This window comes from Pelophylax lessonae (genome assembly GCF_965119305.1).
Source record: "Pelophylax lessonae genome assembly, chromosome: 2".
NCBI classification, from domain to species: Eukaryota; Metazoa; Chordata; class Amphibia; order Anura; family Ranidae; genus Pelophylax; species Pelophylax lessonae.
The window spans coordinates 100,846,545-100,870,907 of NC_138769.1; the positions used below are offsets into that span (position 1 = coordinate 100,846,545).

Below are 24,363 nucleotides of genomic sequence, written 5' to 3' on the forward strand. Positions count from 1 at the left end.
TATCAAATTACCAACGTAAAACTGCGGCGGGCGATCTGAAAATTTCCAGCTCACTTGCCAGCCTGCAACAATTTGAATTGACCATAAAAGTTCACCGTTAAAACAAGGGCATTGAGTATTTTGGCCCTTGAACATTAACTAAATCATGTCCATGTAGTGTTTCCTGGTATATTTCATTGTGAATACACTTTTCACTCTTGTTTGCTTGCTTGCATTTTGCACGTAACTGCTATTGGAGGTTTAGCAACTGTGATGACATGTACCTCAAAATAAAAAAGGCGGTTTAGTCGCACACATTTAGTAATATAGTTTATATTTGCTCCTAAACCTTGTGGACAGCCTTCCCAGAAGAGTTTAAGCTGTTATAGCTGCAAAAGGGTGGGCCAACTCAATATTGAAACGCTACGGACTAAGACTGGGATGCCATTAAAATTCATGTGGGTGTAAAGGCAGGCGTCCCAATACTTTTGGTAATGTAGTGCATCTGTAACTGCAGCACACACATTTATTTGCAAATGCATGTGAATAAACCCCTTGTTTTTAATGTGAACTGTTAGACAGGCTCAATTCTGTGTTTCAGGCTGGCAAGTGAGCTGGAAATTTGTTTGTTTTTGATGTGCGTTGCCCTTCCATGTGCTCCTTGCAGCAAAGGCCAGTTAAAGGTTGGGGTAGTTTCCATTTGTTTGTACACCACATCCTACCATTTGGCAAGCCCCAACTATGTAGTAAATGTTCTATATGTGTGGAAAAAAGAAAAAATTGGTTCCCAGTAGAGGCCAACACTGACACCAGCAAGTAAAGACCATGTAAAGGAGGCACGTTTACACAGCACTCAGTAAAAGGATTTATTCAGCTAATGGTAATCAATATATTTAGAGAAGTGGATTGCTCAGACAGTATCTTTCATGATCTTTTTCAGTTTCTGGATCTTGGTTTTGGTAGACATGTCAATGTATTTGTCCCCAATGCTGACAAGCATTCCTCCTAGGATAGTGGTGTCCGTCTGTAGAAAAAGGGGACAGATGTCAGAATATTCCACAACAAGTTTACTGCAGCTTCTATGGCTCTGTGAGCCATTACTGACCACAGTTATTTATGTGGCTTGATAAACATGTTAGCCTACATTAGCCATACATCTGGGTTTCTGGTCATTCTATTAGGATTGCACAAGGTTTGCATTTGGATGCACACACCCATTTCAGTCACAATGACAATTGTGGGTCAGGAGAAGGCAGTGCATGGCTCCCAATGATCTTTACCACAGTAAGAAAGGACAACATGACTCAGGCTGTGATGAGCATCAAATGAGAATTAGTGAACAGCAGAGATTTTTATTCACCCAAACATAGGAAAAAAAAAAAAGACATTGCCAACAGTTAATATTTGGAAAGCTAAAATTTTTTGTTGAAAAGCTTTTGCCTGGATCAAAGTTGTTTGAAAATCATTGGCCGTTTCCTTTTATCTGATTGGGGGACTGACCTCCTGCCTCTTTGTCCATACATGGTCATATGTAACCACTAAAACATAACAAGCAGCTCAGGAAGCTGTAATCCTAACAAAGCACATATCCATAAGGCTGCAAGAATTTCTGGCATACAATAACTCATCACCAGTTAACATTCTCTACATTACAGTACAGTGGTCAGGAGAGACACATGGAGGCAGCCATTGGTGACCTCCCTCCTTCAAAATATTTAAGCTATCTGGCTTTGAATCTGACCCTCTTGTGCTAACATTTTGTTTCAGTTAACTAGAACAAGTATGCAGGAAAGGACTTCAAACTATTTCCAGACTTTCCTATTTCCAGACTTTCCTAATGAGCAAACCTGTTCCAGGCCAGGACACCATCAACTGGGCTCATTCAGGATGGATGACATCAGTGACCCACCCCACTTGAAAAATACTCTCGTCTTGGCGATTGGTCACTCATGCTCAAGAACGGTTGTGTGGGGGAGATCACATGCTCTCCCATACTTGGAAGCCCCGCTCTGTTACACCAAAGCAACCAGGGTTTCAATGGAATGATAGATCAGTGATTATACCTTTATGAGTGGGGTGAAACTGGTATAACAGAAGACACTGCTCTGGTGTGCTAAATGTTGTCCTCAACTAACATTTTCAAAGGGAGATCTCTAGATTTCTCTCATAACAGATTAATTTTAAAGCATATCTATCAATGGTGTTTCCAATTAAACGAACCTTGCCCACACTCCATGAAAATCGGACAAAAAGCTAATGTCCACAGTAGACGAATCTACAAATCAGGTGGTTTCAGCGGTCTTCGATTACCCTGCAGCAGCATTATGGGAAATATAGTCTATGGATTAGAACTACATCATATCTACAGGTAAGGTTGGTTTGAAACGTGGACAATAACCAGATAAAATACTGTACACCGGATGGTGTCATGCCGCACCTTTTTCATGAACATGGAATCACATAACAGATTCCTACCTTGGTCTCCAATTTTAAAGATTCTCCTTTGGCGAGGAAGCCATTCAGGGCAGTCTTCAATTCTGTCAAACTTGCTTCATCCAGAGGCTGAGAAAAGAAAAAAATGCTATGGGTTAATAAAAAACTTGGCACTGGCTCAAATACATGCTCAAAAAAAGAACACTTTTTAATCAGAGTACAGCATCAAGTCAATTAAACTCCTGGGATATCGATCTGGTCAGTTAAGTAGCAGAGGGGGTTGTTAATTTCAGCTGCATTGGTGTTAATGAAATTAACAGGTGCACTAGATTGGCAACAATGAGACAACTTCCAAAACCGGAATGGTTTTACAGGTGGAGGCGACTGACATTCCCCCCCCCCCACTCAACTTTTCTGACTGTTTTTCACTAGTTTTGCATTTGGCTAGGGTCAGTGTCACTACTGGTAGCATGAGACAATACCTGGACCCTATAGGAGGTTGCACAGGCAGTCCAACTCCTCCGGGATGGCACAAATACGTGCCATTGCCAGAAGGTTTGCTGTGTCTCCCAGCACAGTCTCAAGAGCATGGATGAGATTCCAGGAGACAGGCAGTTACTCTAGGAGATCTGGACAGGGCAGTAGAAGGTCCTTAACCCATCAGCAGGACCGGTATCTGCTCCTTTGGGCCAGGAGGAACAGGATGAGCACTGCCAGAGTCCTACAAAATGACCTCCAGCAGGCCACTGATGTGAATATCTCTGACCAAAGAAACAGACTTCATGAGGGTGGCCTGAGGACCTGGCATCCTCTAGTGGGCCCTTGTGCTCACTGCCTGGCACTGTGGAGCTTGATTGCCATTTGCCATTGAACACCAGAATTGGCAATGTCCACCACTGGCACCCTGTGCTTTTCACAGAGGAGAGAAGGTTCACCCTGAGCACATAACCTGAGTGACAGACGAGAAAGGGGCTGGAGAAACCGTTATGCTGCCTGTAACATCATTCAGCACGACCGGTTTCCTGCCTTTAATCAAAAAAGGTCCTTACTTTTTTGTACAGTAAAATATTTAAGATGACTGCAGGCCATTTGACTTACTGAAGAAGTAGTGACAGAGCACAGCACCTCTCCTCGATGGGCGCTCATGATCTTGCCAAAGGCGTTGATCACATCGGAAGTGTTATTAAGACGACCGTTCTCAGCAAGCAAATCTACAAAAAAGTAGACAGTTCATAAGACACAAAACTGCAGTCATTAGCAATGCAGAATAGTTGAGAAGACCCCCCCTTTAAACTAAGGAGTAACAATGCACTATATACACAGTCCAAGCAAGTTGTATAATACAGGCAATGCATTAAATTTGCATTTATTATTTTTTGTTAAAAGTTGCCCTTATCCTTTTAAACTTCCTCCACCCACCTCCAGAGTTCGAATAGAGTAAAAGGCAGCCAATGAGCCCAAGATAAAAAGTTTTGTCACCGCTCCAGTCTCTTCTTTAACCACTTGCCGACTGCCTAACGCCGATCTACGTCGGCAGTCAGCCCCTCACAGGCAAAGTGACGTAGGGCTACGTCACTAGCTTGTGAGGGTCTAGGGAGCGAGCTCCCGCATGGTCACGGACCCCCCCCCCCCGCGCGTGTGACCAGCGGACCCGATGTCCGCCGGTCACTCGGCGATCGGCGGGGGAGAGGGAGAATGTCAGGCAGCTTGTGTAAACAAGCCACCTGTCATTCTCCTCGCTGTAAAGACACTGATCAAACGGATCTAGTATGTAGATCCATTGATCAGTGTCCTTACAGCTCAAGCCACAGCCAATCACAGTAGAAAGCACGCCCCTAGGGATACACACAGCCCCTCCCTCCCAAATAAAGTTAACCCCTTCACAACCAGTGTATTTTTACAGTAACAGTGCATATGTATAGCACTGATTACTGTAGAAATGTCACTGGTAACCCCAAAAGTGTCACAAATGTCAGTCAAGGGTCCGATCTGTCCGCCCCAATGTCGCAGTACCGCAAAAAAATCGCAGATCGCCGCCATTACGCGTTAAAAAAAAAACAACAAAAATGACAAAAATCTTTCCCTTTGTTAGTAAACGCGATAACTTTTGCGCAAACCAATCAAAATACGCTTTTTGCAATTTTTTTTACCAAACATATGTAGCATAAAACAAATTGGCCGAAAATTTTAAAAAATTTTGATTTTTGGGGGGGGGGGGAATTTCATATAAAAAAATGTGAAAAATATTGTTATTTTTGCAAAATTGACGCTCTTTTTTTGTTTATAGCGCGTGATAAAAAAAAAAAAAAAATCGCACAGGTGATCAAATACCACCAAAAGAAAGCTCTGTTTGTGGGAAAAAAAGGACGCCAAATTCGTTTAGGTACAGCGTCGCACGACCGCGCAATTGTCCGTTAAAGTCACGCAGTGCCGAATCGCAAAATACCCCCTGGTCAGGAAGGGGGTAAAATCTTCCGGGGCTTAAGTGGTTAAAAGGATAAGTTCACCTTTAAAAAAAAAAAAACACAAATAAAATGCACATCTTTTTTGCAGGCAAAAAAAAAAAAATGTGCATTTTTTTTTTTGTTGTTGGAAGCCAGGAAAGCATTGCACACGCGATCAGATTGGGGATACAATGCAGAGCTCTTGCAGACTGTGTAAGCTGTTTGGCCATACATTATATGGCCAAACAGTTACATACTAACACAGTGGTTCTTAACCTTGTTGGAGGTACTGAACCCCACCAGTTTCATATGCGCATTCACCGAACCCTTCTTAATTGGAAAAATAAAAAATATGATTTTTTTCAAATTCAAAACATAGGTATATATTTAGGACGGTATATATTTATACATAGGTGCACAAAATTAACAAAACCATTAAATACTGACTTCTGACCATTTTCATTAACGCTGACCATTTTCATTAACACTGACTGCTGACCATTTGCATTAATACTGAGCGCTGACCATTTGCATTAACACTGGCCGCTGACCATTTGCATTAACACTGGCCGCTGACCATTTGCATTAATACTGGCCGCTGACCATTTGCATTAATACTGAGCGCTGACCATTTGCATTAATACTGAGCGCTGACCATTTGCATTAATACTGAGCGCTGTCCATTTGCATTAATACTGAGCACTGTCCATTTGCATTAATACTGAGCACTGTCCATTTGCATTAATACTGAGCACTGTCCATTTGCATTAATACTGAGCACTGTCCATTTGCATTAATACTGAGCACTGTCCATTTGCATTAATACTGAGCACTGACCATTTGCATTACCAACCAACTAACCAAAAAAAAAAAAAAAAGGCTCTCCTAACTTAAAAAAAAAAAAATGCCATACCTATACTGCACACTCACTCACTGTGTATAACTGTTATACACAGTGGGGGGGGGGGGGGGGCGCCTTTTTAGTAAAACACTTCTCTGCTCTGCAGAGAACACCACACCACCACATCTACCTACCTTAGTCCTCCTGATTCTGGGCTGGCTGCTGCGCTGGCCTAGTAGTGCATGGCCTGCTCTGGCCTGGGTCTGGTGCCAGACTGGTGTCAGACTCACTCAGTGAGTCACTTGAGTGAGCCCCCACTCACTAAGCCTCCTCCTAGGCCTAGGAGTTGGACCTCTCTCCCCTCTAGTCTCCGAGTCCCTGCTCTCACTCTGCTCAGTCTGTCCTTGTCCTCGCCGTCAGTGCACTGACTCACAGTGTGTCAGTGTCACATGACATGTAAATCACTCCGCCAGGTCCGGTCTCTGTACTGTGGGGATGTTATGTGTTTCCATGATGACGGCGCGGAGCGGGAGCGGAAGGACAGGCCCGAAATTGGAGAAATAGTCCCTGACAGCGAAGTGGTACTAGCGGAGGGTGTGCGTGTCATCACGAATCATACGAGTCCTCCGCCGAACCCCAGAGACTGACTCATCGAACCCCTGGGGTTCGATCGAACCCAGGTTAAGAACCACTGTACTAACAGGAAGCATCAATGAACTACCACAGTGTTGAACAGTGTAGTGGTAGTTCAATGAGAACTACAAGCAGACAACCACAAAGGCTGCCAGACCTTGTTTTCTGTTCACAGAACTCTGAATGAGTGACGTGGCCAGGCGGATGGAGCCATGCATGGCCCCGTTCTTTGTAGAAAATGACAGAGCGCCGGGGAACATGATCACCTGGCGCCTGTCACATTAAGGAGACGGAGAGGTTCCGGGGCCGGTGGATTTGTAACCTGTTACACCCTGAATATGGGTGTACCATGTTACAAAAGGCCAACTTATCCTTTAAATCTTCTTTGTAAACACAACTGAGTTTTTATTTTAATTCTACTAAATGGATTAAAGAACTATAGCAGTGTGCTCTTGCCTCTGTGTTACCAATGGAAAATAAGGGCTCTAGTATTAAAATGTAGGTACAAAAAAAAAAAAAAAAAAAAAAAACTTTTTTTGCACAAAGATTAAATGAGAACGGAAGCCAGAGACCCCAGCACAGAAAGACCATACATCATCATTACCACCAAGCACCATCCTCTTTTTACCACATCACTACTATAGTCAAAGGCAAAGCTCATGTGATGCACAGACTCATGAAAGCCAACGTGAGCAAAGAAGAATGGAGAGGCCAGCCTGCACCTGGTGGCAGGAACTGAACATCAACACTTACTGACAAAGTTGGCGGTGACAGGGATAAACTTTTCCTTTGTTAAGAGATCGGCAATAGTCTTCTGTTTCAGTGAGCGCTTCACATGAGGGTTAGTAAGGATGATGGACAGTTTAGGGTCTTTAACAAGTGCCTGCAAGATAAAAAATACATTGTAAGTAAACTGCTGCGCAACCTGTAACTTACATATTTCAGCATAACGTTAGCAGTGTACCTTTTGACCAACCACACTAGTTCTGGTGACACCCTGGCACTCCCTCACTTTGGAGGGATGTTTTCTGACTTTTTTTTTTGGCTAAGAGACAGGAAAAGGGAAATCTCCCCAATGGAACACGACCAATACAGTAATTATACTGTATATGTAGGCAAAGACAGCAATATTTGCCAACAGACATCAAGTGACTCCATTGCTTTTTTTTTTGGGGGGGGGGGGGGGGGCAGGGCATGTTATTGCAAGTCTACTTGCGGCCTGTGAATATGATGCCATTAGATAGCTATGATCCTGTAAGCATGGCCTTGGGCCATTAGTATGGCTACTGGTCATGTGATCAAAAATAGTTAATCAAAAAGCTTACAGTATCAAAGCGTTGGGCTAGGATGTGAAAGCGAGCAGACTTGTGGCCCTGGAGCTCTGATCCGGACATCTTACAGCCAGCATTTTCAGCTACTTTTCAGGACCAACAAAGCCTATCTCAGGGTCGGGTAGTCCCCTGGTACCTCCCTGCATCCACCGACGTGGCTCGGATGGCCCAGAATAAGCCACGTGCCACCTGGTCTCGCACTTCTCACTTCTCCACAGGCGCCATTTTGCACACAAGGTCTCTGATCTCCACCATGTCGGTCAGTACGCAGCCCGCCTCTGGAGTGGAGGCGGCCTCCTCTCATTCCAGTGCCGACATCCTGGCAGCAATCACCACCAGCACGGAGACCCCTAACAGCCAAGATCGATTTCCTGGCAACTGACATTAGCCTCATTAGGATCTTGACAGATTCTGGGCAAGAGTTACAGAGGCTAAGGTTTTTATTGCATCAGTGGAGGAGACTGTCCGATCAGACTCCAGGGAGCTGCATGCCCTCTGTTTGCAGGTTGCAGGGCTATAGACACAGAAAACAGTCTTCGCAGAAATATATGGATCCTGGGGTCGCCCGAGTATTCAGAGGGTTAACAAACCTGCCGAGTTCGCTGACAGCTCCTTACCTCCCTATTCAACCTTGGCAAAGTGCCCCCTACCTTTGTGGTCGAACAGGCCCAGTTTCCTACCAACACCTCCTGCTCCGGGGACCGCTCCTCGACCCTTTCTGCTGCGTTTCTTGAATTATAGAGATCGAGACCGCATTCTTGCTGCGGCCCATACAGTCCCTGCAGTGAAGCATGAGACAGCAAAATTCCTCTTTCCTGATTACTCGCAGGAGGTACAACAACGACGCAGTTCCTACACGGACATCCGTAGGCGGATACGAGAAAAGGGCATCAGATTTAGCCTTCTGTATCCCAGCAAGCTAAGGATCATCTAAGGAGACCAGGCCTGGGAGTTTCACTCCCCTTCTTCTGACTGAACTTACACTCATTTCTGCCTTCTACTATAGTCTCTCTTGTTAACCCTTCTATCCTCTAAGTGATACGCCTACTTGAGCTGCTTTCATCCCATCTAAGCCTGGCACATCATCCCCCCTAGATTGATCCAACCTACCCCCTCTGGTCCAACACTGACTTGCTATATGCTCACAGTCTACCACGCAATGAAGGTCTAGCTGCCTTTCTCACAACATCCCCTCTGCTTAATTGGATTGAGCCTGACAGAGGTACTCCACCGCAGGCCTCCTTCCCCCCTCTGGCTGCTCTAGCCATAGCTTTGAAGGCCTCTATGCTTAACTAGAACCCTTCCAGTTTTAATGGGACATAGTTCTTTTACCATCACCAGTTGTGTTCATTATTACAGGTATTAGGCCCTTAACCTCGCCCTTCCTAGTTTTTGGAATGGTGCAGGTTATGGGTAGGGTATGCATCTTGGTGCCAAATGGGTTTGGTTTCCAATCTATTTTCCCCTCATTAGCCCTGCATTATGGCGACCAATAACACTGCTCCCCTCACGATTGTCTGCTGGTATGTTCGAGGGCTCAACTCTAAATTTAAAAAGCAGTGCTATTTCAATATTTAAAATCTCAGTTCCCCCGTTAGCCTCCTTCAGGAGACCCATCTCATGGGCAGCAAACTCCTGGCTCTTAAGAAGCCATGGATACAAGAAGGGTTTCATGCCACTTACTCCACATGCAAGAGGGGTGTCAATCCTGATTCACAAGATGCTTCCATGTACGGTAGTTGAGATCCACATGGATCCCCAGGGCAAATGTGATACTGGTTGTTACCTTGTGGTCTCGTAAATATGTGATTGTTGCATTATATGTTGCCCCTCCCTGTTCCCCTGCTTTGTTGTACTTGCTTCTGGAGAGGATCACCCCCTATTGCCCAGCCAGGATACTATTAATGGAGGACTTTAATGCCACTTTATCACCAGATCTAGATAGATCGACCCCTCCCAAGTACCACAGACTTATCCGATTGGGCGAAGGCGGCAGGTGTGACGAAGGTGTGAAGGTGGAGGCACCCATCTGCTAGGTCCTACTCTTGCTACTCTGCCTCCTATAAAAACAGCCCCCCGCATAGATCTTGCCTTTGCCAATCCCTTACTCCTTGCAGATGTATTGGGGGCGACTTATCTACCTAGTGGATTGTCAGGCTAAAGCCCCCTGGCCATTAAGCTTTGTTCCCCCACTGGGTCAATCACCCCAATTTAGTGAACAAAATTCCGCCTTAGACAGAATTCTGGGAACATAATGCGGGGTCCTCCTCTCCAGAAATAACTTGGGATGCTTTTAAGGCCTATACCAGGGGTCAATACATATTGTCTATTGCAGCTGTCAAAAAGAACCTCTCAGCTACCACACAATCCCTCCGGCAATCGACCACACACCAGTCTGACATATACAACACCGATCATTCACCACACAATTTTGATTTGCTATTAGCCTCCCAGAGGGAATTACAACTCCATCTAGCGGAAATTACTAGACTTGAAATGTATAAAACCAAACATTGCTTCTTTGAGCAAGGTAATAGAAATGGCCGTCTCCTGGCCATGTTGGCCCACCATGATCAGCCTCTCACATTGATCCTGGAGATTATCAACTCCGTGGGCGAGACGGTTTCCTTTCCCTCAGTTGTTCTGGAGACCCTTAAACACTTTGAGTCATTGTTTTCCTCTGCTCTCCCCACTGATTTTCACCCGGAGGGCCTGCCTGACCTTCTGGATCGGCTCTCGGATGGGGAGAGAAGCTCTGGTGCGTCCCTTCACCACCACGGAGGTCCTCAGCATGATACAGTCTTTCCCTTCAGGGAAGGCGCCGGGCCTGGATGGCCTCCCTATAGACTTTTACAAGGCCCATGGTGAGCTACTGGCCCCGTTACCGTCCCCTCGCTACACTCAGTGTCTGGCGGACGGAGTGTTGCGACATGCTCATTTAAACTCTTGATACATAAACCCCCCAAGGACCCCAAGTCCTGTGCCTCCTATAGACCCATAGCCTTGCTTAACAATGATCTTAAAATCCTGACAACTGCTGGCCCTTAGACTTCACCCCATGCTACCCTCTGTCATAGCCCCAGACCAAACTGGCTTCATGCCCTGCAGATCTACAGATGTTAACCTTCGTAGACTACACACAAACATACACACCCCACATCTCAATATAGGCTCATTTGTGGTGGCTTCCCTTGATAGAGAAGGCATTTGACATTGTCGAATGGCCTTTTTTTCTGAGAGAGATACTCTGCAGGATGGGATTCTCCCTAGTCTTCATAAATTGGCTCAAGGTCTTATATCATAACCCTACATCCTCAGTTCGGTTGGGGGGATGGGAGGACTCTTCTCCCCTGGAGTTACTAGACAGGGCTGCCCTCTCTCCCGGACACGGTTTGCCATAGCTATTGAGCCTCTGGCCAAGACTGGGAACTTCCCCACATATCAAGGGGCTGCGCATCGCCTTGCTGGAGGAGAGGGTTGCCCTGTACGCTGATGACATGCTCCCTTTTTGAATGATACAGGGCTGTCTTTACAGGGGGCCCTGCAGGTTTTGAATGCCTATTCTGAGATCACTGGGCTTTGAGTTAACTGGTCAAAATGTCTATTTCCTATAGACCAGGCAGCAAGATCAACGGCCTCCCCTAATACTCACCTGCAATTGGTCGATCTATTTAAATATCTAGGTATGGTGGGGTCTCCTGTCGGGCCTCGGATTTCCTCCCCCTGAATCTGGCTCCGTTCATGACGTAGGCAAAGGCCAAACCAAAATCTTGAGAGCATCTACCCATGTCTCTTTTGGGCCGAATAAATTTAATCAAAATTAAAATTGTCCCTAAGTTAACATATCTATTTCGACACCTAAATCTTTTTTTGTGAAATTGAACCAGTAGTATGCATCCTTACTTTGGGGCCCCCAAATGACACGTTATAAGCTAAGCACATTAAAGCACCTATACTCACAGGGCGGTCTAGCTTTTCCGCCTGTCATAAATACTACTATCTGACCACCCAGCTAGTCACGGTGGAATGGTTGTTAAAGTTAAACCCAGACCTGACCAACCCATCTACGCTCCTGGAGGGAGCAACAGTCTAAATGTAACGGATCAACTGGTACCCTGACTGGGTACCTCCGTTGACGGATGCTCCTAGTGCTTCCTGAGGGCTCCAAGCACTCCACCAGACACCATAACCACCTCAGACCCAACAAACAACCGCAGCTTGGTTGGGGTCTCGGCATCTCCTACCCACCCTGGACCCATGACAAGGCTCCAGGTTCCAGTGGGTGAACCTCTCTTTCCCCAGAGAATGAAGCAGGAACAAGCTCTTACAAGAGCTTTGTGATTATTCAAAGGAGTATGAAAAGCACAGCAATCCCTTGTAGCAGATTCCCCCAATAAGAGACAGGACTCTAGACTGAGGATGAAGTAGAACTCTAGGCTTAATGGTACAGCTGCTCTTTTATACAGTTTTCCCCCACAAGGTTATCGCCCAGGTGGACCTTGTGGGGAACAGGACATGAAATTTGCAATTAAAAAAAAAAAAAAAAAAAAACTTACACTCAGCCACTCCCATACAGTGTACACAACCCCCCCCCTGCCTGATTACATCATATGCAGATGAAATTGTATACAGAAACAGAATTAACCTGAACAAATTATCTAGCCATCTGGACAGAACAATGTGAGGTAATTAACATTTAACAATGGGACAGGCAGACTTAACACAATCCACATCCCAGATAGATAGACAATAGGACAAGACTGCCACTGACAGTCTGTCCGTCTACTACATTGAAGTACATGGAATACACATCTACGTATTTCTATGATTATTTAGGTGTCACCGACTTCATGGCAACAGGCTATATGTCTCACAGTGTAGAGTGGGATTAAATCTTCAAACTTCCTGAGAGATATTGCTGACAAATATTACTGTCCCACTTGCAGCAATAAAAACCAATAAGTATCTGACTTTCACTCCCAGTGACGGTGAGTACCGTCACAGTCTACTCCCTAGAAGCTCTCAAATTCCTAATTTTCAGAGGCCCAAAGGCTCCCTAGGAATTACAGCCCCCCCCCCCCCCCCCCCATGCTGACAACCTTACGGGCCTGGAAGGTGGGATTAGCATGTGAGGGCTAAGAGAAATCAGCTGTCTTTCCTAATGCCCCTTTGTGGCCTAATCCCACTGTGACGGTACTGAACGTCTCTGGGAGTGAAAGACAGATACTTAATAGTTTGGATTGCTTCAAATGGGTTCTGTGTTTACAATTATGATAATGTGTATTGGACTTCAATGTCAGAGACAGGCTCTCCCTATTGTTTGTGTATGGAGATGTGATGTGGATTGTGTTAAGCCTGTCTGTCCCATTGTTAAATGTTAATGAACTTACATATGGTTTCTGTCCAGATGGCTAATTAGTTCAGGTTAATTATATTTCATCTGCATATGATAATGTAATCAAGCAACCCCTCACCTGTGTGTGGTAATCTGATCAGGAGAGGGAGGTCCATGCTGTATTTAAATTCTGTGCGACTGTTCAATAAAGAGAAGATTCCAGTACAAGCTAAATTGTCGGCTAGCTTCGTATGGGGGCAGCTGGAAAATCTGATATCTATGTTCAAGACTGAAGGAAGCCGCATACTGACGGAAGCCCACAAGTACAGTGTGGGTTGTGGTTCCATTACACCCACCTAGCCCCATCTTTACACACTTCCTGACCCACATGCGTGGACTAAACCTGGTATTAAAACCATCTCTCAAGTGGTTTCACAACAATCCCCAATTCCCCTGTCACAACTCTCCACTATTTACAATATCCCAACACATTATCTTTTTCGCTACAACTCTCACATGCCTTCACCACCCAATTTCCGCAATCCTCCTGCATGACCGTACAGCAAAAGCTGGAGGGGATCCTTTGCGCAGAGTAACGAAAAGCCCACCTCACACCTCTACTGCCATTTTACGTTTGTGTCCTTATCTCCTCTGGAAGGCGACAAGACATTCCAGAACTGGATAACGATGACTGGGATTTTCCCTTTCGAACCCTGGTCTCACTACGTGACCACCTAGTACAGTTTAAGATAGTTCACAGAGCCTAAATTTACCCCCTATACACTTCACCAGATGAACCCAATGAGCTCGCCAGAATGTTGGCGTTGTGGACACTCTGCGGGTAACTTTACTCACATTTTTTGGTCCTGCCCTAAGACAAATCACTGGGAAGAAGTATTGTCTCTTATTAATCTAATCACGTCACTCTCCATACAATCCTCTATGAGTATTTGTCTACTAGGCCTAGCCAATTCTCTAGCATCAACCACAGATAAACTAACTCTGATCAGCCTGCTCTTATTTTACGCCAGGAAGCAAATTGCAATACAATGGAAAACGTCATCTCCCCCATCCCTCTCGGAACGGAAGCGTCTTGTGAACAATAGTCTTCCTATATACAAGGATAGGTATCTAAATAGGAGTTGCCCAAAAAAAATATGACAAAGTGTGGACTGAGTGGCTGGCTGAATCGGCGACCGCATCAGCTGAGTGTTGAACAACGCTGACATTTATGTCTTTGATGACTCATGCAACCCGAATTGTAAACCTTGTTGTTTTCCTTATCCTACATGAGTATGTAACTACAGATGGCTTTGTTTATATTTTACGTAATCAGCACCTCCCTTATTCCCTTAACAGCCAATATATCCCTGTTATCTCTGGGTTAATGGACTCCGTGCCCCCATGGGCTATGATACCAAGTCATACACCTTGTTTTTTTCCTTTTATGTATGTGTATTGTTGCTTGTTTTGTGTTTATAACCTCAAAAATAAACAGATTTAAAAAAAAAAAAAAAAAAAGAGAAGAAAAAGCTTACAGTATAAACAACTTTTGTAAAAACTCATCTCTGTATCAAACACTAATCATTTCTGGCTTACCGATATTCTGATCAGGTCCTTCTCCACCTGATCCAGCTTCTTCTCCTTGGAAGCAGCAGAGTAGAGAGCGGTGGCATAGCGACCTTCCAAGCCATAAAGCTGGATTGGGGGCTAAAAAACAAGAAATGAAAAAGTCAGTTGAATAATTTTAAGTTAAATGAAATCATAACGGCATTTGGTAATCTTTAAAGGTTTTCATGCTCTGAATTCTGTCATTTCTCCGCCACTGATCAAAAATAAGCACGAGACAATAAAAATCTGAACTCCAGATCTGCGACTCCAAGCACTGAAATCAATGTTTAAACATGACAGCCAGGGAATCTGCATTTTGTTACTATTCCACATACAGTGGAGAAAATAATCATAGGTGTATTTTAAATGTTAGAGACTGAATATCAACCAAAAACAATACAAATGGAGTTGCAGTTCAGTGCATAAAATAAGTATTTGATTTCCAAGCAAAACATAACTCAGTATTTGGGGGAGAAACCCTTGCTGGCAAGCACAGAGGTAAGACGTTTCTTGTATTTGGTTACCAGGTTTTCACACATCTCAGGAGTGATTTTGTTTTCTTTACAGATCTTCTCTAAATCCTTAGGGTTTCTTGGCTGTCACTTGGCAACTCGAAGTTTCAGCTCCCTCCATAAATTTTCTATAGGATTAGGATCTGGGAGACTGTCTAGGCCACTCCATGACCTCAAGGGGCTTCTTCTTGAACCACTCATTTGTTGCTTTAGCGGTATGTTTTGGGTCATTGTCATGCTGGAAGACCCATCCACGACCCATCTTCAGTGTTCTGGCTGAGGAAAGAAGGTTCTCATCCAAGATTTTACAATACATGGCCATGTCCATTGGCCCCTCAATGGGGCAATGTCAGCCTGTAACTTTAGCAGAAATACAGCCCCAAAGCATAATGTTTCCACCTCCATGCTTGACTGTAGGTGGAAACATTACTTGACGGTGTTCTTAGGGTCATAGTCATCATTTTTCTTCAGCCAAACACGTCAAATCAAGTTAACGCCAAAGAGCTCAATTTTGGTCTCATCTGACCACAGCACTTTCTCCCAAACCTTCTCTGAATCATTTAGGTGTTCATTGACAAATTTCAGACGGGCCTGTACATGTGCCTTCTTGAGAGGGACCTTGCAGGATTTCAATCCAAGGCAGCATATTGTGTTACCAATAATTTGTTTGGTGACTGTGGTCCCAACTGCCTTGAGATTATTCACAAGCTTCTCCTGTGTAGTTCTGGGCTGATCCCTCACCTTTCTCAAAATCATCCTTACCCCATGAGGTGAAATCTTGCATGGAGCTCCAGACCAAAGGCGAATTGATGGTTATTTTGCATTTCTTCCATTTGCGAATAACTGCTCCAACAGTTGTCTCCTTCTTACCAAGCTTCTTGCTGATGGTCTTGTAGCCTATTCCAGCCTTGTGCAGTTCTACAGTCTTTTCCCTGGCATCCTTTGACAGCTCTTTGGTCTTTCCCATGATGGTGAGGTTTGAATGGAAGAGAGAATATGTGGACATGCGTCTTTCACACATACGAGTTGTCGTTAGGAGAACCTTCTCAAAATTGACAGGACTACTCCATGTACCACATGAGCATATACTGTATCCAGCCTGTAGGAGCCAGAATTGTTGGTTGGTAGAGGATCAAATACTTCTTTTACTGAACTGCAATTCAATTTATAACATTTGTATGTGTTTTTTTTTTTTGGATTGTTGATCGATATCCTGTCTGTATCATTTAAAATAAGTCTATGATAAAAATTATAGATCCTTCTTTTTTTGTAAGTGGGAAAATTTACGAAATCTGCAGGGGATCAAATTATTATTTTCACCACTGTATATTCTTTCTGTATTTGTTTCCTCAATTCAGCACGTTCAAATAGAGCTTGTGTTTTTGCAGGGGTGAGGAGGGGGGGAAATACAACCTGTAGAGCTCAAATCCAACCAAAATAGTTACTTGGAGCTTTCAGAGTGGGGATTAGAAATCTTGTCAGTGCTGTTACTATGTCTCATCTTTTTCTTTGCTGATTTTATATGTATATACATACAAATAAAAAATATTTTAAGAGTCATTTGTGATCTGCATCCCCACTAATGAGCATTTCCTTCACTTCCTCTCAGGACAGCAAGTAATGGGATCTCTCTCCAGGGAGGACTGTCATCCCATCCAAGTGACAACACTCCCCATTCTATGTCCTGCAGAGTTTTGCCTTTCCATATGCTGGAGAGTTAGACCTCGTACACACGCAACGATTATGGGCCGACCGATCGTCCGACTTTTGCCCAGAGTGGTGTTGTGTTGGTTGGAATGTGCCTAGACTGCACACAAATTTTCTCAGCCAACAAAAATCTACTTCAGAAGTGATGTCATGTGCTGGTTTACTTTCCGTGTGTTTTTTCTTCTCTGAGCATGCCCAGTCTTGCTCATCAGATTTTTGTCTGCCAAAATCTGTACTGACTGAAGAACAATCGGCCGTTCTGGTGACGGCCAACAAAAATTTTATAGCCTGCACACCAGATTTTTTTCGGCCGAAAAGTCGGAGTAGGCTGTCGGAAGCATCATACTAACAAGGCGACAATCGGCCGATTGTACGTTGGCCGAAAATTCCCGGCCAATAATCGATGCGTGTGTACGAGGCTTTAGACTACTCCTGTTAGAGTCAATAGCCTAGCAAAACCCACCTCTCCCTTCTGCAGGGAGTGTCCCAATTACTGTGTGCTGGCCCAGCTCCTCTCCTCCCTACAAAACCTTTTATTCAGCTGCCAGGGGAGGAGTGAAGGGGAATACTTGAGTGACACCTGAGTCTGCTGACATCACATTCAAGACAGGCTTTAATTGGTTGTCTACACAAGTAAAGAAAATACATAAAATTTACTAAATGTACCATAAATGTGTTGAAGACCGCAGTCTGGTAAAAATGGCTTCCAATTTTACATAAAACAAAAAAGCACTTTAAGTTTCACTTACCCTAATGAGCTTGCCGACTGGTCTGGCCACACTAGTGCTGAAGGAGCGCACCTAGAAAAAAATTCCAATAGTTAATACAGCGAATATAAATTCTACAGAAAAACGAAGGGACTTCATTACTATAGGCTGAGGTCCTTGTGCCAGATGTCTGACTGTCACAGCAACATCAAGATATTATTCTGCATATTTTCACAAACTGCTGTTAAAAAAATAAATCAATCATGCCTACAAAGCTGGTTCACATCAGAACTGCCCGTCTATGGGGGATGTAATCTAAGCAGCCCGCTAACAAAACAGAAGGTCATAACCTTCACCCACTTTCAATTCATTTACTCCCTCTCCCCTCCTTTCATACAATCACAGAAAAATATTTTTGCTTTTTGTAAAAAAAAGATTTTTAACGCCCCGGATTGTCACCTAGGTGAGAATAACATGTCCCCCATTGCCCACAGCCTCCTGGGATACTTATATCACATACCAGAAGGCTTTGGGGCACCCCACAGCATAAGTGCATATTAAGCATTATAAGGGGAAGGGGCTGGCTGACTGTTTTTGGTTTAAGCTGACCCCCAGATCATGCGTTCTGGTGCATGCACATCAGGGATCCTACTAAAAGAATCAGGAAGAGAGCTGGCTCAATGAGAAAAAAATGGCAGCATGGGACTTGGTGTGCAGAAGTGGATTGTGAGATCACTACAGAACAATGCTGGATTTGCTGGGTATGTGCACGTTGTTTTGTGGATAACACAGCTAAAGAGGCAAGAGTCACTCCTAAAGTGATTGCAAATGATTACATTTTTAAAAAACAACAAACGTATTTTATTAATCTGCTCTGTGTAATTGTTTTGCACAGAGCATGGCTCAGCCCCACCCCCTCATCACTGGCTGAGATGGACAACAGCAGGGCCAATGACTTTGGCTGCTGTCTCCGAGTCAGTGAGGAGGAAGAGCCAAGAGCCACTATTATCATGAACATTGCTGTATCAAGATGGGGAGCAGATTAGTATTGTGGGAAGCATGCACAAGGTGTTTAACTTCATGCATAGAATACATTAAAGCTTAACTCCATTTTTGTTGAGGGAAAAAAAAAAAAAATTCCCCTCTTAGTCCCGGTGTAACGTTAAAAAACCATACCCCGTGGAGAAACCATACCCTCGTCACTTCCGGGCTGAAACAGCTGAGCAGCGCAGCAGTGCGCATGCTCAGAGCCCCGGATACGTGATTGAACATTAAAGAATTAGACAAGTGCGCATGCTCGGTGGGCATGAAATTCTCACGGCACTGTGTGTAATGTAAAACTTGCGGCGCTTACATTAAAACAGCTCATCTGAAACGTAAATCATCTCCGCTCTTCGCCCTGTCACTGCCCTCATCTCCGGTAATAAATATAAAAGCGGTGGCGGGTGTATGTGATGTAAATGTGACGGCGATCGCGGCTCCGTGATCCGCTTTTATATTTATTACCGGAGATGAGGGCAGTGACAGGGCGAAGAGCGGAGATGATTTACGTTTCAGATGAGCTGTTTTAATGTAAGCGCCGCAAGTTTAACTACCGTGAGAAATCCATACCCTCCGTAGCGGAACCGGAAGTGACGAGGGTATGGTTTTCTCACGGGTATGGATTTTTCACGGAACACCGGTTCACACTTGTGCGATGCGGTAAGGCTGCGAATTCGCAGCCTGTTCCCGCATCGCAAACGCACCCCCGGCAGTTCACACTGCCATATGCGATACGCAGGGGGTGTCAATGAAATGTTAACGACACCCCCAGTTTGATCGCATATCGCAGTGCGATCTGACAGTTCGCACAGGATCGGATCGCACAAGTGTGAACCACTGTGCGATCCGATCCTGATGCGGCTGGAAAAAGGGTCATATGCGAGTTTGGTGCGGCTACAGTGTGAATTTAGCCATACAAAGTGTATGGCTGAATTCGCATCTGCACCTCCGATCGCATGTAATGAAGGAGCAGTGCGCTCCGAATTACATGCAATCGGCGAACTCACAGAAGTGTGAAACGACCCTTAATGATCTATGTTCATTGCAAGGATTTTAACATTGTTATTCTGAAAAAACCTCTGTGTGTGTGTCTGTATCCATGTGGGAAAGCAAGCCTAATGGAAGTGGTTTCTTAATTCTCAATCAGTTGTGTACCTGCAGGGCTCCAATGAGGAAAGCTGCTGGACCTGCACCCCTTTAGATGCGATTTCCTATTGGTTGTATCTCACCAAAAATGACATTTTTGTTGCAGGGGATGCCAGAAATCTGACTTGTATCTTAGTGCAGACTTCTGGGAAAATTGGTAAAACAATCACACAAGCAGGAAACCAATGTTTCCAGGTACAGAACAGCTCCAGGTAGCCATATTGGATTGCATTTTCAGAAAATTACAACAGCTGAAGATTAAAAAGGAAAGGTAATTTTTAATAATATTCAATTACGATATGATTTGTGTCACAATTGAATACGCTATATTCATTTTTCTTTATTTGCTATTTTCTCTCCCCACGAAAGTGGAGTTACCCTTTAACCAGTTCTGGACCGGAAAGTTTTATCCCCTTAATGACCAGGCCATCTTTTGCGATTCGGCACTGCGTTACTTTAATGGAAAATTTTGCGGTCGTGCAACGCTGTACCCAAATAAAATTGATGTCTTTTGTTCCCCACAAATAGAGCTTTCTTTTGGTGGTATTTGATCACCTCTGCAAATTTTATTTTTTTGCGCTATAAACAAAAAGAGAGCTACAGTTCTGAAAAAAAATATATATTTTTTTTTTCACATTCTGCTAAATAACTTTCCAAAAAAAAAAAAGTAAAAATCAAAATTTTTCATCGTTTTAGGCCAATTTGTATTCTGCTACATTTTTTTTTCCTTTTAAAAATAATCGCAATAAGTGTATTTTGATTGGTTTGCGCAAAAGTTATCGCGTCTACAAACCAGGGGAAAGATTTGTCATTTATTTATTTTTTACTAGTAATGGTGGCAATCTGCGATTTTTTGCAGGACTGCGACATTTCAGTAGATAGATCGAACCCTTCACATTTTTTACACTTTTGGGGGGACCAGTGACATTACTACAGTAATCAGGGCTAAAAATATGCACTGCTACTGTAATAATGACATTGGCAGGGAAGGGATCAACACAGTGGTGATCAAAGGGTTAAATGTGAGCCTAGGGGAGTGATTACTATCTGTATGGGGGATGGGCTTGTAAAATGACCACAGAGACATGTGATGCTATATAGAAGGATCACAGGCGCTCTGATCATATCAGAGAACAACGGTCAGCTGTGTTTACAACAGCTGACCGTCGTCCTCAGCAGGAATCGATTGCGGGTGCCCGGCAGCAATCGCGGCCGCTGGTCCGGCATACCCGCTGCCTCGTGAGGACGGGAGTGCGCCGGCGCGCGCTCGCCCCCCCAGCACGACCGATGAAGGGCTACGTCATTCCGCGCAGCCGAGCCAGCCTGCTGCAGTAAATATGCAGCGGGCGGTCAGCAAGTGGTTAAGGTAAAAAGCTTTCGGCCTTTAGAACCACTTCAAAATAGTAACTTAAATTGGTTGTAAACCTCAGACATGGAATATGAGCAAAGCATATCCCTCTATAGCAGGGATATGCAAACTGTGGCCCTCCAGCTGTTGCAAAACTACAAGTCCCATCATGCCTCTGCCTCTGGGTGTCATGCTTGTGGCTGTCAGTCTTGCTTTGCCTCATGGGACTTGTAGTTCTGCAGCATCTGGAGGGCCACAGTTTGCATATCCCTGCTCTATAGTGTATACGCGTGTTATTTAAAAGCACTAAATGTAATTTCTGTCTGCTGCCTCCCTCCTCTGCTATCAGTATTAATCACTTCTGACAAGTTTTCCTGACACCAAGAGAACAATGAAGACAGGGGAGGGACCTCCAGCTGATTGACAGCTTCACCTCTGTTCCTGCGTGAAAGGGGGGGGGGGGTCTCTCTTCCCTCCAATCAGCTCTGTGCTCTCTTAAGTGCCGGTTCACACAGATGCAGGTGCGGCCATTGCATATAATATCGGAGCGCACTGCTCCTTCATTACATGCGATCGGCTGTGCGGTGCGAGTTTAGCCATACACTTTGTATGGCTAAATTCGCACCACACCCGCAGCAAAGACGCACAGGACCCTTTTTTCCAGCCGCATCAGGATCGGATCGCACAGCGGTTCACACTTGTGCGATCCGATCCTGTGCGAACCGCAAGATCGCACCGCGATATGCGATCAAACGGGGGTGTCGTTAAGATTACATTGACACCCCCAGAGTATCGCATATGGCAGTGTGAACTGCCGGCCGGGGGTGCGTTTGCGATGCGGGAACAGTCTCCGAATTCGCAGCCTTCCCGCATCACATAAGTGTGAACCGGGGCTCACTGAGCTCTGCAGAGTAACATTAGCTCTTTTTTTTAATTAACTGTTTATAAATTCAGCACTCTAAACAGATCTAGAGAAGACTACAGATAAACAGGTACAACTTAGGTGGGAAGATTTGTTCCATCTCTGTGTATAGTCCCTTCACTGGTTATATGTAAGGGTTTACAACCACTTTTAAGAAGAAGTATGGGCTTTTGAAAAAAATGAACATCCATACTCACCTCCATGCAGCTGCTGTGTCCCAATAGACATGAATAGGGCTGCCTGCATGAGGATGCAGAGAAAAGGGACCACAGACAGTCCTTATCATGGGTGTATGCAGAGGTCTGCCTGTGTGAGTGAAGCCAGAATCTGAAAGGTGAGGATGAGAGGCACTGCGTCCTTCACCATTGCAATCCTGAACCATCAAAGTCACATCCAGTTTATGGAGCTCACTGGCTCTAGTTAGGCTGCTCCGCCAGCGCCCCCCCCCCCCCCCCCCCAAATCCCACACCCTGGATACAGGTCACAATTATTCTTTCAGGTGGGCAGCCGTCTGCAAGAAGTGATCGGCAGTAAAACGCTTTTCAGGCTGCAGGCTTAGCCCCGGTTCACATTGAATGCGACTTTGAAATTGTGCTACTTCACTAGAAATAGCACAATTCTAAACTCGCAGGTCAGTGCGATGCCAGGGGTGACTTCCCTGATATCGGTGTGACTTCATGCACAGATTTCTATGCAAGTCACACCTGAAATCACAAAAAAATAGTGCAGGAACCTTTTTTTTCCCTCAAATCAGAGTTGCACCGATCTCAACAGTTCCATTACCAACAACAAAGTGCGACTTGTCATGCGATTTGGAACTGTAAAATCACATAAGTCGCACCAGAGTAAACTGGGTCTAAAAGCGGGTTTATAAGTGGACAGCGGATGCTGTAGCTTCCAGAATGCCTTTTTTTTATCCCAAGGGGTGATTTTACCATTTAAATCTCCCCCACAATCACCATAGCCGTGCTTGGCATGTGCTTCTATTCCCCACAATCACCATAGCCGTGCTTGGCATGTGCTTCTATTGGCTTTAATGGGCACATTCGCTTAATGCGACATGCTGAGACAGAACTAGTGCGTTTGTCTGAACTGTCCTGATTGGCAGTAAGATTCTAAAGACGGCAAAACCTATGACGAAACGCATCAAGTTGGAACGCACGCGGTGAGGTCACACATTCAGAGTAAAGCGCAAGCCGGAAATCCGATGCAATGTACCTTGCATGGCTCCTGAGATCCTGTAAAGTCCAAATATCCCCAGATCAAACCATTCTGAAGCCCTGATGAAGGGGGGGGCGTTGCCTGAAACACGTCAGCCGTTTTATTCTAAGTTATGAAGTCAATGAACCCCACATTGTGGACTCTACCACCACTGGTGTGACACTTCCCATACATTCTCTCTCAGCCTCCACTGGTGTGACACTTCCCATACATTCTCTCTCAGCCTCCATTTCTGGTGTGACACTTCCCATACATTCTCTCTCAGCCTCCATTTCTGGTGTGACACTTCCCATACATTCTCTCTTAGCCTCCATCTCTGGTGTGGGATTTGAGGTATCACGCCTGGGAGGGGGGAGCAGCGTAGCCAGAGCCGGTCACCTCCATGAACCGGATGGGACTCTTACCATACAGGAGTAAATCTTCGGACTCTTCCACCGTAGATGCCGATACAATGACCTCAGAGCGCTCAGGGTCACTGACCTGGAACAAGCATGCAGCAAGCAAAGTCTGGATTCAGACTGCAGGCATGGAAGCCAGCAGATGGGGAGGGGAGGTCAATAATGGAGGCCTCAGCTCAGAGCTGGGGGAAAAGAAAGCAAAAATGAAGGCGTTGCCAATAGCAACTAATCTGGTTATAAAAAAAAAAATGTGGTTGCTATTGGTAACACACTCACGTGCGGTCATTCCCCCTCTCCCAGCTCATGCTGTCCCTGACCTCTGTGATCTTCATTCACTGTCAGTCTATACAGGGAGGTCTCCTCCATTCAGATCCTTCACCTGGAGCACCCAGGACACTCACACACCCTCCATCCTCCATCCTCTCACACTCCGGGCTTCCGCTCTCACCTTCAAGGAGATCCTGCCAGCCGCTGCCATCTTCTTCTACGGTCGCTGCTGTAGGTCACACCGGAGCCTCCTACCGCTTAGGTCACGTCGTACGTCCTGCAACGTAAGAAGAACGCACGACGTGCTCTGAGCCGCAAAGCCTGCCGGTGAATGCAGTGCGGAGGGCCGAGCGGCTCACTGCGCATGTGCGCCCTCTGTAGGCTGCACGGGAAGTGTAAAATTATGGCTGGTGTAGGCCTTGAGTCAGTGTACTGTATAGACTGAGGAAGCATGTTGTAACGTGACTTCCTCATACATATAGATACA

The 24,363-nt window shown here is 45.0% G+C and overlaps 1 protein-coding gene across 1 annotated transcript; it reads right to left on the reverse strand.

Annotated features, from left to right (window-relative positions):
- Positions 1–820: 820 nt before the first annotated feature.
- ATP5PO (ATP synthase peripheral stalk subunit OSCP) lies at positions 821–24,146 on the reverse strand. Its single transcript, XM_082248558.1, has 7 exons — positions 24,058–24,146; positions 17,576–17,626; positions 14,596–14,706; positions 7,084–7,213; positions 3,511–3,623; positions 2,455–2,541; positions 821–1,003 (listed from the first exon to the last, which is right to left on the reverse strand). Exons 1-7 carry the CDS (start codon positions 24,085–24,087, stop codon positions 890–892), a joined length of 636 nt encoding a protein of 211 aa, XP_082104684.1. The 5' UTR covers positions 24,088–24,146; the 3' UTR covers positions 821–889.
- Positions 24,147–24,363: the final 217 nt, after the last annotated feature.

What these genes read in the sequence shown, in the direction of transcription:
- ATP5PO (XM_082248558.1), bottom strand. Translation starts at nt 24,087, where the DNA reads ATGGCAGCGGCTGGCAGGATCTCCTTGAAG. An exon ending in CTGGCAGGATCTCCTTGAAG is followed by an intron (nt 17,627 to 24,057) that starts GTGAGAGCGGAA and finishes ATTTTTTTCTAG; the next exon opens with GTGCGCTCCTTCAGCACTAG. An exon ending in TGTCACCGCCAACTTTGTCA is followed by an intron (nt 3,624 to 7,083) that starts GTAAGTGTTGAT and finishes ACTTTTTTGTAG; the next exon opens with ATTTGCTTGCTGAGAACGGT.